The following is a 17,370-nucleotide window of genomic DNA, read 5'->3' as shown; positions in this document are numbered from 1 at the left end:
GATAAGACACGGGTCCATCAGGTCAGATGGTTTGCAACAGCAAAAAAAAACAAATCATCTATTTGCAATGTCCACTTTTTCCTGCATAAACAGGTCATGACATTACCTTTACCAAATGCATGTGTGAAAGTGCATGTGTGAAAGTCACATTGGGAGACATTTTCACCTGTGGTGATAAGTTGTTCAATAAAACAACTGTATATGTATCCAATTCCATACAGTATTACAATCTTTCACTCCTTTCGTTAAAAGCAACATTTTGCAGAGAAAACACAAATTTTATCTATTGGAAACCAGAATAAGAAAGGTTATACTTAAACATACTTGATGAACAGGAGCATTGTTGTTGTACTGAGTTGTGAATCAGTTTGTTCTGAGTGGTTAGATGTATACGTTTGATGATGCTGCAGACAAGTGCCGATCAAATAATGTATAGATTTAGAGCATTAAAAGTAATCCAGTCAAATCTTCTGCTTATTGATGATTCATCAAACACATTGCACGCTGCCAGCCCAGGACTCCAACTGCTTGTCTTCATTACTGTATTGATTGTTTTTTTATTTGTAGTTGGCTCCATTTGTATGTTGGCTCCACATTGTGTTTGCTACACAGATACATGTCTAAACAGAGATCGACTGCTGAGAAATGGTTCTTGTTCAGGCATCTATAGTAGAATTTTTCCCTTTTATAAATCTATTTTGCAGTTCTGCTTTGTTTACTCCAGAAAACTGGTCTGTCCTTACATTAAACAACACTGAGACAGAATGGAGCTTGCTGGCTGCTTCGCTTGCACAATGGGTATGAAGTTATGATGCATTGTGATGCAATGCTTTTTGTTTGTTTGATTTTTAAAATGTACCAATAAAAATGCAGAGTGACATTAGTAAAACAAAATCTAAATTCCCTGCACAAACTACAATGTGCTGTAGTCTACCCCTTAAATGTAATTTTTCTTTTAGCATCTTCTAACACTGCCTCCTAATCTCTGGCGACACTTACTGCTATTTTAACTACTGTATGTACCTTAATTATGCACAACAACCACTACAGCTTTGGACATTACAGAAAACACAGAGGTAAGGCAGCCTTCAACACAATGTCATCAGTGGTTATTTCTTGGTATATTTAATATACTCCTACAAATCCCTAGTGAAATAAAACTCCCCACAGACACTACAGCAATAAGGCCAATGTCTGCCAGGCTGAACGCTTTGCTCAACGGCTACAGTGCTGGCCAAGGTTTAGGAGGTAAGAAGAAAATGTAGAAATAGTTACTCTGGATATTATATCTTTGTTTTCAATATAATTTATTGTAGATGAGTTTGTTACTGATGATCACATAAACCCATATAATGTTCACTGTGCGGAACATTATGCCCACTGATGTGTGTCATTCCCCACGAACACTAGGCATAGGGGGCACTATCTGCTGGGCTGACTACTGCTTTCAATGGAAAAGTTGTTAACCAGGTTTGGAAAGTATTTTAAAGAGAAAACAGAGGACTAGTCCATGTAGAATTATCAAAGTTTAGTGACATCTGTCCAGCCTGTAAAACAAACCTAAGGGAGGGATACTTTCTTCAGCTGAGACACTTCATAACGGATTCTGAGCTGATAGCTGTATGCTAACTAGCCTTCTCCAAATTTGGTGGCTAACACAATCAAGCTAATTTAGCTGCTCAACTGGTATTTTTTTAATCACACACAGGACATTAAAAACAGACCGACATAAAATCAATGAAATGTTCATGCGTATTCCAAAATACACAGAAGTGTTTAATCTTTAAATATCGATTCACCTGCACACTAACCGTGGTGTTCCCTAGAGGTCCTGTTAGCTTTAGTGGTCATTGTGGTGTTCACAGAATGAGAGCTTCAAATTAGCAACTCTTAGGACACATAAATGAAGTTTTGTACTCGCAAGACAAATTTTGTACTTGAAAGAAGAATTTTTTATCCACAGAATGAGGTTCACAAAAGTGCAACTCCACATCAACAAATGCTTAAATTAAGATGTGTACTTCCTAAACAGGATTTATACTTGAGAGGATAACTGCATATAAAAATATACAAATGTGATTTTTGATTTTTTTGAACAAATATTCAAATACAAGTGCACATTTGGTAAAACATTTTTACACTGTACATTTGCAAATCAACAAATACACACAAAAAATTACATGCAGTACTCCACCTGATGAAGATATTGAACAGAAAGACGGTACTGCGGATGACTCTGGCAGTACGACTCTCCTCATGCTGTGACCGAGACAATGTGAGCCCATCGTCCATGTGACCCTCAAGGTGCATGATGGCCTGAAATAAGAAGTTATACCTATGCTATTCATATTCCACTCAACTCATCAAGTTACAGTGTAAAAAGTGTTTGTTGTGAGACTACTTCGTCGGTCTTTAATCAAGAAGTGGGGCCATTACAGAGATATTAATAGACAATTAGTGATGCATTCTTTCACATTTACTGTATAAGTATCATGTTTCATAACAGATTGCATTAATCTGAAGTCACCTAAAAAACAGGTTTATAATGACAAACGTGTCTTCGTGTATTAAAAGGGAGTGGGAACTCTTATGGTGAAGTGATTGAATCTTTGTTGTTGGTGGTTACCTGAGAGCAACATGGCTGACGTTAATAAATGAAATTGTTTTGAGTAGAAGAGGATAAACAGGAAGGAGGAGCATTTACACTGGTTTCTTGAGGTATATAAAATCCACAATCATCATTTATTAATTAAATTCAGATATCTGATGTCTTTTCCATTGCAGCGATTTTTAATTCTTAACACTCTACTTCAGTTACATAGTGCTGAAAGACACAAGTATCTAAAATTTACTGTAAGGTTATGAAATGTTTATATGCTTAATCTGCGCTAATGGGCCTCTTGTTGTCAACAGCTAATCTTTGCTATACAGCAACTCTTGCACAGTCTGTACTGTAGTTACAAGATAGGAGAGAGACGATAAAAATAAAAGGTGCAGTGCAGTAAGGTACCTTTCTTTGTACTCCACCCATGCGTGCACACTTAGCATCAACAGTCTGGTATGTGAGCCACAGGCAGGTGTCCACATGTTGGATGTAACACACAGAGTCACCATACTTGATATCTGGAACACCCATCCCATCAATCTCCTTCCTCACCCCAGGGTCCAGCTTTTCCTGCATTAAAGAGAAACAGAGAAAATCATGTACTTCATTCTGACTAAATCTTATATAATTCTTAATAAAGACAGTCACCAATGTGCATTCAAGAATTTAAGATTCTAATTGCTACTACAGAACTGTGTGATTTAGTAGATTCAGTGAATCACTAATATCTCAAATAGTACACAGTAAGTCAACTCTTTAAAAACTATTCTCCATGGTGGAAAAATAAAGGACAAAGCTAACATCACAAGGGAATAGGATAATTAATATTGATAACTGATTAACCATTAAATCGGATTTCAAGAAGAAATCACGTCAACAGTTTAAAATGCTTTTTACTTTTTTGAATTTCACCATTTAGACTGTTTTGACTTTACTTTTTAGTTCTTTATTGTTCCATTATGTATTTTGTATTTGACATTTTGTGTGTCTCTTACCAAAGCAGGTCTTTTGCTGTTAATGGTAACTTCATACCTTAGAGGACCTGAAGCAGAAGGCTGTAGACTTGACATCAGCCTTCTCTTTGTCCATCAGCAGCAGAGATTTGTCTTCTATCAGACTCAGATACTTCCCTGTTGTCACATGTCTCAGTCTGAAGGGCTGACCCCAGCGGATGTGACTCCCACTCCACCTGGGGATAAACAGTCAGAAGCAGAAATGTCACAGTTGAGTCTGTTTAACTGCTTCCTGCCATCTCCCTTTCCGCAACCAGATGTCCCTGAACCATCTGCACACCTGCCTTTAATTGTCCAATCACTCACACCCACAGTCAGCACCTGTTCCCCACTTACCAATTCACTCCACCAAATCAGGTTATGCCTGTATGCCTTCCTTCAGTCCTCTATCAGATCGTCTGTTCTTTCATAATTATGGGTCTCACCCTGCATTATTATTTTTTTTAATATCTCACACTGCAAAACAAAACTGCTATACAGTAAGTTTGTACCTTATCCCGTCTTACTCCAGATGTAACTGCATGATTCCAATAACTAAATTACAGCCATGCCTTCTTTAACTGTAAGTTTTGTGGTTCCCTGTAATAATTTAAGATTATGTTTTCTCTAGCAAAAACCATGATCACTATAAAAAGATCATGGAAAAGCAAAGACAGAATCACATTTAAAAATTAGTATAGGATTATAGAACAAAAAGAAACATACGACCCACTAAGACATTTCATTAGGCTGAGGCCAGCTACCCTTTGCAGGAAACTCATTTTGGCTGCTTGTACTCATACTTGTATTGTTTCAGTTATAACCCAAAGCTTATGAGCATAAGCGAGGGTTGGAGCATAGATAGACTGTTAAATTGAGAGCTTCGCTTTGCGGCTTAGCTTCCTCTTCACCACAACAATTCGGTACATCTGCATTACTGCTGATGCTGCGCTAATCTGCCTGTCAATCTCACAATCTATTTTACCCTCACTTGTGAACAAGACCCCAAAATATTTCACTTGGGGTAGTTATTCATTCCCAACTTGAAGGAGGTAATCGACCGTTTTCTGGGATAAAACCATAGCCTCAGACTTGAAGGTGGTGACCAGAATCCCAGCCGCTTCACACTCAGCTGCAAATCCCAGTGCACGCTAAAGGTCATGGTCTGATGAAGCCAAAAGAACCACATCATCTGTCAAATCCAGAGATTCTAAGGTCCCCAAACCAGGCACTCTGCTATCCCCAACTGCTTGTAGAAATCCTGTCAATGACAGGATGTATTTCAGTCACCTACAGGATTGGTGAGAAAGGGCAACCCTTGTACAATGATAGGATGGCTCAAAACAATGGCCTCAGCACCCCATTCTCCAGCATTACCACCTACAAAACTAAGAAGCACGTAAGGCTCAAAAGGCTTCTCCAGGTTCTGCCAAGCCAGGACCTTTCCTCCTTTCCAGCACCTCAGCATAGACTTTTCCAGGGAGGCGGAGTAGTGTGATACTCCCAAACTGGCACACACCCTCCAGTCCCGTTTTTTAAAATGGCGACGCCCACCCTGGTTTGACACTCCACAGGCATTGCACCCATCCTCGATGCAACATCTAATAGGCATGTCAACTAGGACAACTTGACAATGTCCTGAGCCTTCAGCATCTCAGGGCAACTCTGATCCACATCTGGTGACCTGCTGCCAAGGAACCAGACCTGGGAGCAGAGCTCATCTGCGAGTGTCTGGTAGCTGGACCTTTGTCCATGGGGCCTGGTTGGGCCCAGCTCGAAGAAATTACATGGATCTCCACCTACAGGGATGGAAATCAGGGTCGGCTGTGATGGAGGCAAGGCAGGGGTCTAGGCATTCTGATCCAAGGCTTCGTAAGCTGGTCGTGGAATGTGGAATGATACCTCTCTAATGGGGCGGGAGCCGGAGATGGTGCGAAAGATTGAGCAATACCATCTGGATATAGTTGGACTTACCTTTAAACATGGCACTGGCTCTTAAAACTCCTAGTTAGAGGTGGGACTCTTTCTATTCTGCAGGTTTTCCAGAGTGAGAGGTTCAGGGCGGGTGTGGGAATACTCACAAGTCCCCAGCTGAGTGCCGCCGTGTTGAAGTTTTCTTAAAGGAGGAGAGGGTCACCTCTATGCTTCTAAAATTTGCTAAGGAAAAGGCCCTGACTATTGTTTGTGCTTATGCACGAAACAGAAGTTCAAAGTATCCGGCTATCTTGGAGACCCTGGGTGAGGTCCTTGAGATGGTACCAACTGGGGACTCCACAGTTCTGCTGGGGACCTTCAAGGCCCATGTGGGCAATGATAGAGAAACCTGAAGGGGAGTGACTGGGAGGAATGCCCTGCCTGATCTGAACCTGAATGGTGTTTTGTTATTACACTATAGTGTTAGTCATAGTTTGGCCCTAACGAACACCATGTTCAAGCATACTTGTTCCCAAGTATACCTCGTACCAGAACACCTTAGGCCTCAGGTCAGTGATGAACTTTGTGGTTGTATCATCAGATTTGAGGCTGTATGTCTTGGACAATAGGGTGAAAAGAGGAGCAGAGTTGTCAACTGATCACCAACTGGTGGTGAATTGAATCTGGTGGCGGAGGAGGACACCGGACAGACCGGGTGAACCAAAATGTATAGTGAGGATGTGCTGGGAAGACGTAGTTGAGGCCCCTGTCTATCGGATCTTTAACTCCCATCTCCAGAAGAATTTTTTCTGCCTTCCAGCTGAGGCTGGGGACATGAAATCATATTTAAAGCATTCTGTGGAACCGGCTGCTCTGAGTTGTGTCAAGAAGTTAGTTGGTTCTGGAAAACCATAGGATGCCTCAGAAAATTAAAGCAGGGTTTGGATGAGGCTGTATTCAGCAGGGGAGAAGAACTGTGGGGCGACTGTGGCACAGGAAGGTAGAGCGGTTGTCCACGAATCTCGCAGTTGTTAGTTCAATCCCCGGCTCCTCCGGTCACATGTCGAAGTGTCCTTGAGCAAGACACTGAACCCCAACTTAGTTGCTCCCGGTGAGTGTTGGCCAGCTGCATAGCAGCTCCCCCATCGGTGTATGAATGTGTGTGTGATTGTGAGTGTGATTGGGTAAATAAGAAGCAGTGTAAAGCGCTTTGAGTGCCAATAGGTAGAAAAGCGCTATATAAGTGCAGACCATTTAACTGCTGACTCGGACAGAGGATACACTTAAGTCTATGAGGAGCTCCTGAACCCGTCCAACTTTCCCTCTGAAGAGATAAATCCTGTTACTAACAAGAGCAACCACATCTGTGTTTTGGTGCATGTTAAGATCTTTAGTTGAATTTTGGTTGGTGTCCTCCAATATGACGTCACTGACACTTACACTGATCAGCCAAAGCATTAAAACCACTGACAGTGAAGCAAATAACAAACCTGTCAGTGGGTGGGATATGTTAGCCCTTAAATGAAGTTAAGTGACAACATAAAATAGGCAGCTAAAAATCTAAGCAGTTGTCATCATACTATGATGGTTAGACAACTAAGTCAAAGTATCATTGAAACAGCAGGTTTTGTGGGCTGCTCCTGGTATGTTGTTGGTCTGTGCGATAAGAACAAAATTTCATAAGCCAACATAGTCATAAATATATATCAAATTAGAGCATAGGGAAGGCTGATTTATTTTTTTTATTGCATTTCAAATTACTGTGTGTATAAATAAAATTACTCCCTTATATGTACTGTTGTTTATGTGCAGAATGTAGGTGCAAATTTTGAAAAATAAAACATGTTACAAAATATACAGCACTTTTGTGGCTTTCTCCTGTAAATTTGCTCTATACTGTATAACGGGACTCTTGTGTAGGTGGCATAGGTGTGGTTCTCCTGGAATACAGAGACTCAAGGCACGGTCACTTCAAGTGAGGAAAAAGATTTCTATAACTCTGCTGTGAGTCATTTACGAAAAATGTTATATTAAAAGCTTTTACTTAACACCTCAGAGCCATAAAAGAGCTTTAACATAATTATTAGCCTCTGTAAGAAAAGTTAGGACAAACACAAGATAACAATTACAGCAATTAGAATTTGGAATTCATGCAGACTTTAACATAATACTTTAGATTCAGTAAAACTATAAAGTGTGCTCTCAATAAAAAAAATCTAAAAAAAATGATCACTATCACACTCCCAACACTCCTAAGAGGACCACTCTGCGATTCCTTATTAGAATTAACTCAGGTTGAACCCAAAGGATGTGAAACATTATTGCTGAATGCCTATGAACTAATGTGATAGACTTTATGAAACAGGAAATACCAGTTCCAGTTTTTGATTTCATTGATCCAAGTCTGAATAAAATCAGATGAAAATTCACAAGAATAATTATTTGGGAAAAATGTGTAAATGTATGATGGAAACACATAACCACCAAATTGCAATGTTCATTATATCCATGACTAATCTGACTTTTGTACCACATGACATCATGCATACTTTGTTTACTTTATGATATTTGACTGGCAATCTTTTACAAGTGACTACAAGAAAATTTGACTACTAAGAGTTTAGAAGATATCAATAATAACCATATTATTGTAACTATCACTTAACATGCTGAAAAAGAACACAGATGTCTAAATACTCTGCCTATAAATGTTTTTGTGCTGCTTTATTGCCATTAAATGTTTTCAGATTGTGTTCCATTCTAATGATTACTGATTTTACTTCTTCAGCATATAGTGATCAAAAAGTATCAAAAATCATTTGAACATTTAGTTCAGGCTGGAGCTTAACATACCCAATTGTGTTTTTTTGTGTAGCCATTAGGTTTCTCGGCACACTTTTATCTTAGTAGTTTATCTTAGAAATTAGATCAATAAATACAAATTTATCAGGTGGTGTGATGACTTATCTGGAGAAAAGCCCCCCTTTGATACGTGACTGATTAATAATTTGTTATGATCAATCAATGATAAACTGGTTTTAACAGAGGGCTCATCTCTTATAACTGATGCTCTATATCAGAGATGAATAAATTATTGATAATGTAAAGGCCTATTATCAATAGTATTAGATAACTCACATTGATTTGTCACTAGCAAAGTAAAAGTTCTATTATTAAAAAGAACACACATCCTTTTGCTTTCTCAGTGATGGAAGAAATTCTACTAATGCTCATCCCATCATGTATCTTCCTTGTTTGTATAAATGGAAGGGGGAGACAACCTACCAATTTACCAAAACAACTACCACCTTCCTAAAACAGTCGCAGCCCTGTACACACTGGCCATTCATTCTGATCCTGTTTATTGTGTACACAGAAATGTTAAATCAATACAAGTCCTCATTTTCCCCTGGTATCAACTTTTGATCATCAAGTTGTGAAGGAAAAGCATAATTACCAAGGGTAAATGGTAATTGGTGGCAATCTGGCTCACATTGATCAAAGCATGACTACAATCTGAAGAAAAAAGAAAATCACCTAGTTGTGATGTATTAGCAGTAACTAGACTGATGAATCTACACTACGTCTTGCACAGTTTGCGTGTCTGGTGTATGTTGTACTTACACAACCCGCAGTGTCTCCAACCTCCATAGGGACCTGGCATGACTTGACACTGCTCCCCCTTCATAGTGCACTGTCCTAGAGATGGAAAGGAAAAATAAATAAATCACACTTCTAGTCAAATTATATGTAAGTAGTGCAGATAGTGCAAATAGTGCAGAGTCCCAGTTTCATAAGAAAATTGGATGGGCTCAGGAACAACAAGTCAAATCCCATGATCTTTCATTTAGTACATTTAGAACCTGAGTACACCGCTGCACAGCAAGAAGGCTGCAGGTTCGCACCCTGGCCAGCCGTGGCTTTTCTGTGTGGAGTTTCCATGTTCTCCCTGTGCTTATGTGGGTTTCCTCCCACAGCACAAAAACAAGCATGTTGGTTAACAGCGGTGACAGATAATAGATGTTTAATATTCTACTGCCTAGATGAATCGTTAGCAATCCTCAGCACACAGAAGTGATAGGAACATAGTCCTCTCATCGGCATTGCTTTTCGACATGGGTGTCCTTTCAGGAACATCTTAAAACTATAATTACTAATGGTCCCTTCTGTCTTAGTCACGGCAGAAAGCTTAGTGTGTAATGGGAGTTGTTAGTCAGTTTCCCTGCAGGCCATAGTAATTTCCTTTACAAAACTAGCACAATACTGGATGTCTAATGGTTTATACAGAAGGGTGAAGGAGAGCCACACTGAGGCCTTAAGAAACAGTTAGATCTATAAAATCTTGAGACAAATTGATTTGAAGAATGATGCTTCAATATAAGTTTGTTTAAGGTAAACTAATAACTGCGTCGAGCTCAAACACACGCTGCTGCAAATTCCTGTAACACTTCAGTCAAATAAGACAAAAAAAATTAGCATTGCCTTCAATGCCTTTTCAGTGTAAGGTGATGCAAACTTAATCCTAAACCTCATATAATAACAATGCACACTCAGTGCACAGAATAGTACAAATGCTTGTTTATTACAAAAAGTTACGAATATTTTTAAGGAGTGTTAAGAAAAAAACTTAGAGTAAACTAATGACAATTATATTGGTAAAAAGAAGTTGCATCCCTCCTGAAAAAATGTTTTAAATTATTTTAAATTATTTAAATAACTTTAATTATTTATTATTTGCACTAGGTTAATTTGCATTAAATTATATGTTGATGAAAAATAAATTGTTTTACTCTTGCATTAAAGTTACAGTTCATCCATAAATATACATTTAGTTGTTCATTTCCTGTGATTATTCGGATTTAAGAAAAATAAAATAACTTTAAGTTAAGAGAACCCACAAGTTGGGTTGCATATTCAGAAAAGTGGGGTCTGATCTTTCCGATGTTTTAGAAGGCAAATTGGCTGCCTGAGAGATGGAGATATGGTCAGTAAAACTCAATTGGTCATCAATGATGACCCCCAGATTTCATACAGACTTTGTGGAGGCAACAACTGAAAAACTGTATATTAGGTCTGACTGGTATAATGCCTCTCATTCAAGCAGAGATTTCAAAGAGACAGGAAGAAATTCATAATTAGCCATCCAGAGGGAAGGTGTCATGAGCATATCAATCATTGGAAACCTACTTGTTATGCTTTTCTGAGCAATATGTGATCCATCATGTTATCTGAGGATACATTAACCAGGTGATCAGTTGAGATTTGTACTTCACAGAAACTTTAAAATTGTCAGAAGTCACTTCTATGTAAAAATTAAAGCTGCAATTATTTATTTCTTCTGTGTTAAGTATCAATTCAAATTTCTGACTTGTGTCTGCAAACACATGGTTTGCAGATGCTTATACTGGTTCTCTTAATGAATGTGTATAATTAAATGACAGCACTTAAGACATCCACATGGTTAATGGTCTGCACTTATAATTTTCTACCTATTGGCACGCAAAGTGCTTTACACTGCTTCTTTTTCATGTATCGCACTCACAATCACACACACTGGGGGAGCTGCTATGCAGCTGGACTACATTCACAAGGAGCAAGTAAGTTGGAGTTCAGTGTTTTGCTCAACTATCTGACTATCTACTGTCTTTATTATGTTCCTCTGGTGATTTTATGTTTTCAATTTTATAATTTACAAAGTTTAGGCTTAAAAGGTAGTTGTCAGGTAAAGAGTCAGAATTGATAATGTAATCAAAGTTTTTACAGGAAAACTACTTCATCTGCTTTAAAACCTGTTAAATTAAACTTAAATGTTGTTAATAATTCTCAATCTCATAAATAATCCAAACCTGTAGTTATCAGTATAAGTTACCTCCTCTGCTCATCTCCATGTTCCCCAGATGGAACAGTCAGACACTCGTCCATGTGACCGTGAAGAAGACGTAGAACATCTCCTCCTATCAGGAAACCTGCAGACAGAGTTCGGAAAGGGAGAAAAAAGGGGAAACGGGGTAAATACAAGCTGAGGACAAGAGGAGGAAGGATAGATTAAACAGAGTGGAAGTCAACACATGAATCCAGATAAATGGTGAGTACTGCTTAAATGCAGAGGAACTAGTACGTATTTGCCTACACTTGTCTACAACCTGATTGGTAACAGGCTGGAGGGCAGAACGGATCAAGTCTAGCAGGGCACTCATGGTAATATGACATGGTTGAGCACTTCTGAAACCCACCTGTTCAGATACAAAAAGACTAGCAGAACATCTTTGTGATGTGAGTCTGACGGCCAGTACCCAGAGACAGCTGCAGTGTCCCAGTTCCATACTACATTAAATCTGAACAACTTTTAAGTTTGTGCTGTGTTCACATGTGTGCATTTGATAAAAATCCAAAGGGAGTTCCAAAAGTAAGTTCACTCAGTAGAAATAAAAGAGAAACCTTTTTTATCATGCAGTGTATATCAGGGTTGTTGCTATCAGGGAGACAAGAAATGAAGGTATTTTCATCTGCATTTCTTGGACAGATGTTAAAATGTATCCCTAAGCACAAAATAACACCACATTATAAATAACAATTCATTAAAAAACAACAAGAGATAAATATATATCTTGTAGTTTTTTCTGAATTGTTATTATATATATATATATATATATATATATATATATATATATATATATATATATATACACACACACACACACACACACACACACACACACACAAATATATAACGCAGGCATTTAAAGGTACCAAGATGGCATCACAGGAGGAAAGTTAGGCCAGGACACAAGGTAGATTGTATGCTTATTGTATTAATTTTGACATGTCTGATTTTGAACATGTAGTATGATACTTACTAGGACAGAGTTCCACTCACACTTTTAACAGAGAGCGACAAGACACCGAATGCACTTTTCCCGAGTTGAACAATGCAGTCTCATCTTCCTGCACATCGGTATGACATAGTTGCTATGTTCACGAATTGTCCGAGTGGAGGAAAAGATCTCCCACAAATAATTTTAAACATTAAACACAATTTTGCATATGTACTCATGTTTTCCCAACTTAAAATTTTGCATTTTGTAATATTATGCAGGGGTTTTTTGTTAAGTATTTTCAAGGTTTGCTTGTACAGATAGTTAAACACAATTTGATGCATGACAATACATAGCATGGATGTACATTTGCAGATAATTTCTGTCTTGGAAAATAGAAAAACTGAATTTGACTAGATTACAAACTTTCTTCATTTGCAATCTAAATGATAGTTTGAAGTCTACCCCAACTCCAAAATATTTATATACAAACACAACTTCAAATTTGTTCAATAATACCTGATGTGTGTTAGGTATTGTGTTAAAAGCCTTTTAAAATAAAAAAAATACAGCATTTTGGAGAGTTAGGTAGAAAGCATTGGGCTATAGCTTCAACAGAATCTTTTTTTTTTTTTGGAAGGCATCTGCAACATCATGCATATTGTTTGAGAGGTCTTCATTAGTTCTAATTTCGATCAACCTGTTTCTCTTGAGTTGTTTTCCTGCTCGTTTTTTTCATTGGTCCCAGATTTCTTAGGAGTTCCCTTTTGCTTTTTCTATTAAAGTCAGAAAAAAGTACATGTGTTTTGGACTTTGAGTTCAAAAACAAATGTCAACCTAATTCTTACTAAAAAACTAGATTACACAATGGATTTTCTAATGAGTTCAGCAATGGCCACTAATTGGATTTTAAAACAACTGTGACTAGAACAGAAGCTTTATAGTGGTGAATAACGAGCTTACTGAAAGAAAAAAAGAGAGTCCTTTGATAAAAAGCAAAGTAGTCAAACTGCACTAAGGTCAGTAGGATCTTCTATTAAAGCTAGTAGACATCTCATTGTATTGTTTCACAAAACATTGAAGATCTGCTCTCATCTGTAAAAGCTAAGAATAAATTGTTGACAGTTTCTTAATAATTCAGAGTTGTTTACAACTTGATATGAATATTCAACACACCATGCATCTGATGTGTCCCCAAATTCAGCTTCAGATTTTTGGACAGATTCATAGGTGGATGTCTGAATTAGATTCATTCAAAGCGCTGCTCCTGGTGTCTCCTCCCTCTTACTCATTGGCTGATACCTGGGCCCGTGTAGCCACTGTCTACCAGAGTATACTGTACAAAACCGAGTCACAAATTAGTTCATAGCTCTTGCATGCTCTGGTATGTGGTCAGATTAAGGACATAAAACACAGAACGTTTTGCTTAATTAGTTATTTTAAGTTACTGCTCCAATTAAATATTTTTTACTTTTAAAATTCCTGTAGGGGAGAGCTACCATTTTTGTTATTTTCCATTTTGCCAATTTGATTTTTATTTCTCTTGACAGGGATCCAATTGTACATTTCCTTTGTAGTATAGTTAGTTGTTACTTAATTTCTATTTTTTTTTTTTTTGGAACAAAGCTCAGTCTGAAGTTATATTCAAGCTTCTTTGTGTGGGGAAAATGCTGATCAAAGTGACTTCTGATATGCTCCAACTACTGTAGTTTTATACTCCCATCTCCCCTAGATCAACAATCAACAACAGAAGAATTCACACAGCAAAAAGCTAAGATAGCATAAATAAATACAACTGAAGCAGATGGAATTAGGTAACAGAAAAACAAAGAACCAGAGCAGGTGTACCTTGTGCTACTTCACTGCCAGAACAGATGGGAGCCGCACTCCACAGAGTCTGCTGGAAAGCTGCGTCTACATGGAGACTGCCATTACCGTACGAGAGATGCTGCAGAAAGAGGTAAAAAGAACCAGGTTTAAAAACTATTTACTGGTACACAAGACTGAAATATAAGCAAGGAGGATATTCTTTCTTCTGACCTCGAGTCAAAAAATTCTGAAAGATAAAAGATTAGTATCCAAATGCCATGTAATTAATGTGTTAAGTGTTAAATCAGCTATACAGAAAAGATCCCACATCTCTGTCATCATGTAGCAGTGCTGATATTTGTGCAGAACTCTATGCTATGACTAATGAATTCACTCAAGACTATTGAATTGACTATGACTACTTTTTTCTAATTAAAAAATGGATTTTGATGGATATATTTATTTACATTTAATTAAACAAAAGTTCAGCAAAAAGAAACTCAATTGAGCCTGAAGAAAAGTGCATAAAACAGCATTTTGCATATTCAAAATGCATGAGTGGACCTGATTCTCCAGACATTGTCAGATGATCAATGGCTGAAGTCCAATATCAATTTAATTATCGAGCCCCTTCCACCTCTATTTCTGATCTTTACCAGCTCGTGACCATAATATCTAGACACTTTGTCTGTGTCTGTGTGAGGTTTGCTGCTGAGCAGGAGACTTGCTTTTTAAGAGCTCTCTCTATAAAAACATTCGTTATTTATTTATTTATTTATTTATTTGTCTTTTTTTTCTCACCTTCTGACAGAATCAGACTAAACTTTTCCTGTTTTAAGTTAGTTAGATTTATTAAAATTATTTGTATTTGGTAAATGCCAGAATAATGAGAGAAATTATTTTAGAGCATTTTTTACTACTTTCTTCAAGGTAAGACGTATGCAAATTCAAAAATCCCTTTAGTGGTATAATATGCAAACTCATACAGTGATACAGTGCCCCAGTGCAACAGTGTTATTGCCCTGGATTCCATAAACCTCTTAGGTTACACAAACATGGTTCTTAATATTGGTGTGAGAATTCTTACAGTGGATATTTCCTTGATACTTGATAATGTCTTGGTTAACAATGGCGCACATAATAACCTTCAGTGGATATATATTTAGTGAAGTCCTTGATAAGAGTAACTTGAACACATGATGGACGAATTGGCTGGTGAGTGCTGGTTTGACCTTTGACACATGGAACGTGGTCTGGATCCTAAGTGGTCTGGGTAGACGCAGCTTGACAGCCACGGGGTTAATGACATTGGCGACTCGGAAAGGACCAACAAAGTGGGGAGCAAGCTTCCTGCTCTACACACGAGTGGGGGAAGGTCCACGGTGGAAAAGCCAGACCTATTGGTCGGGGGTATACTGTGGGCCCGGAAAGCGCCGCTCGTTGGCCCACTTCTTGTAACTAGACACTGATTTGAGAAGGGTTTAGCGTGCTCTTCGCCAGGTGAGGTGACAGCATCGTACCGCAGCAGCGGCCGATGGAACTATAGCATTAGAGTCTTGGATAGAAAACAATGGTGGTTGGTAGCCATAGACTACTTGGAAGGGAGTGAGCACCTTGGCTGTAGATCTGAGACCATGTCACGGGGGAGGCCATGGAGATGGAAAACATGGGTGACAAGAACATCAGCACTTTCTTTGGAGGTGGGCAGCTTGGGAAGGGGTATGAAGTGAGCCATTTTTGAAAAGCGGTCAACAACTGTGAGTATGTGGTCATGGCATTTGAAGGGGAAAGTCCAGTGACAAAATCCATGGATATGTGGGACCATGGTCTCTTTGGGATAGGTAAGGGGTGGAGGAGACCTCTGGGAGAATGGTTAGTGGAAGCTGATATCTGTTCTTGATTGTAATCTCGTTGATGCCACGGTAATCGATGCACGGTCTTAAACCACGATCTTTCTTGCCCATGAAGAAAAACCCCACTCCGGCTGGTGAAGATGACGTAAGCCACTTTGGCCACCATGGGCACTTTGGCCTCTTCTGATGGGAAAGAGGAACACTGCAGGTGGAACTGAATCTCATACAGTGTGAGAAAGGCCCGGCAGGTTCTGGGATCCCCTCCATAGGGCTCAGGAGGTGGAATCTTGGGTTCTCTCTCAGGGTGGGAAGTCATAGTTATAAGTGGGGTTACGGCAGAAGTCTGTGGAGATGCTGTGGTTTAGCTAGTTGGGGCAGACTGAATAGTGAGTTGTTTGACCACAGACACTATCTCATCTCGACGTTATTCATTCCTTAAGAACACTTTCTCAACATCACTGTTCCAACGTTGTGAGGAAGTTTCAGCTGGGTCCATGGTGGCCAAATCTTACTGTAAGGTACTAGTCTTAGGATTGGACCCAATAATGCGCTTTACACAACTGCTCAGTTTAAATAAGGTTTATTATGAACATGAAAACAAAAATTACTAGTCAGTAGAAGGATGAGTGGAGTCTAGAGGAGAAGCAAAGTTCTTATGGGGAAGAGTGGAGTATGGTCCTGGTAGAGTAGACAAATCTTGAGATGAGCCGGGGGTTGAGTAACTTGAAGACAGGGTAGGGGAATGGTGGGAGGAGGGACCGCTGGGGAAGATGTAGTGGTCTGGATCCGTAACACAGAGGCAGGCCTGGTAGTGAGCGTGTGGAACGTAGCCATGGTGAATCTCCAATCCCTGATAGTGAAGAGAACTCCAAATTCCCATTAGTGATATAATATGAAGACTCCAAAATCCCGTTTGTGATACAGTGCCCTAGTGCAACAGTCTCATAGCTCTGGATTCCATAAATCTCTTACGTGACACAAACATGGTTCTTAACATTGGTAGCGTGGTCCGAACTGTAGATAGCAAAGAGGATTTAGATGAACGCTGGAAAGCTGCGGTGAGAAAACAGCCAATCTGGCAGCTTGGTGAAGGAACTGAGGAGGTACATAAACAGAGTGGTGAGAGCAGGTGAAACTAATTGCCGGTGATTAGTATAGCGGAGAAAATCAGACGGGACCAGGAACAGGAAATGGCTTCAAATAAAAGTCTTAAAGGGGGAAGTGAAGTTGGTGATCCTGACTAGTATCCCTTAACTCTCAGCAGCAATGACTTCATGACTTTCATTATGAATAAAATTGTAGCTATTAGATAAAGAATTCACCAGATCCTCCCCCCAAATAGTACAGATAGATCTTCATGTACAACATTGCTAGAATCATCA

General features: G+C 38.9%; 1 protein-coding gene across 14 annotated transcripts in view; it reads right to left on the bottom strand.

Annotated features, from left to right (window-relative positions):
* Positions 1–17,370, bottom strand: part of ryr2a (ryanodine receptor 2a (cardiac)) — a 231,815-nt gene that overhangs the window by 141,192 nt on the left and 73,253 nt on the right. For all 14 annotated transcript variants that reach the window (XM_067511788.1, XM_067511778.1, XM_067511780.1 and 11 more), the window contains 6 exons: positions 14,175–14,274; positions 11,381–11,477; positions 9,136–9,210; positions 3,638–3,794; positions 3,011–3,175; positions 2,195–2,316 (listed from right to left, as the gene is read on the bottom strand). In XM_067511788.1, the coding sequence (XP_067367889.1) occupies positions 2,195–2,316; positions 3,011–3,175; positions 3,638–3,794; positions 9,136–9,210; positions 11,381–11,477; positions 14,175–14,274 (716 nt within the window). The remainder of the gene's footprint in view (positions 1–2,194; positions 2,317–3,010; positions 3,176–3,637; positions 3,795–9,135; positions 9,211–11,380; positions 11,478–14,174; positions 14,275–17,370) is intronic.

The sequence above is a fragment of the Channa argus genome, chromosome 7 (genome assembly GCF_033026475.1).
Source record: "Channa argus isolate prfri chromosome 7, Channa argus male v1.0, whole genome shotgun sequence".
In the NCBI taxonomy this organism is placed as follows: Eukaryota; Metazoa; Chordata; class Actinopteri; order Anabantiformes; family Channidae; genus Channa; species Channa argus.
This window is presented reverse-complemented; position numbering and strand designations above follow the sequence as displayed.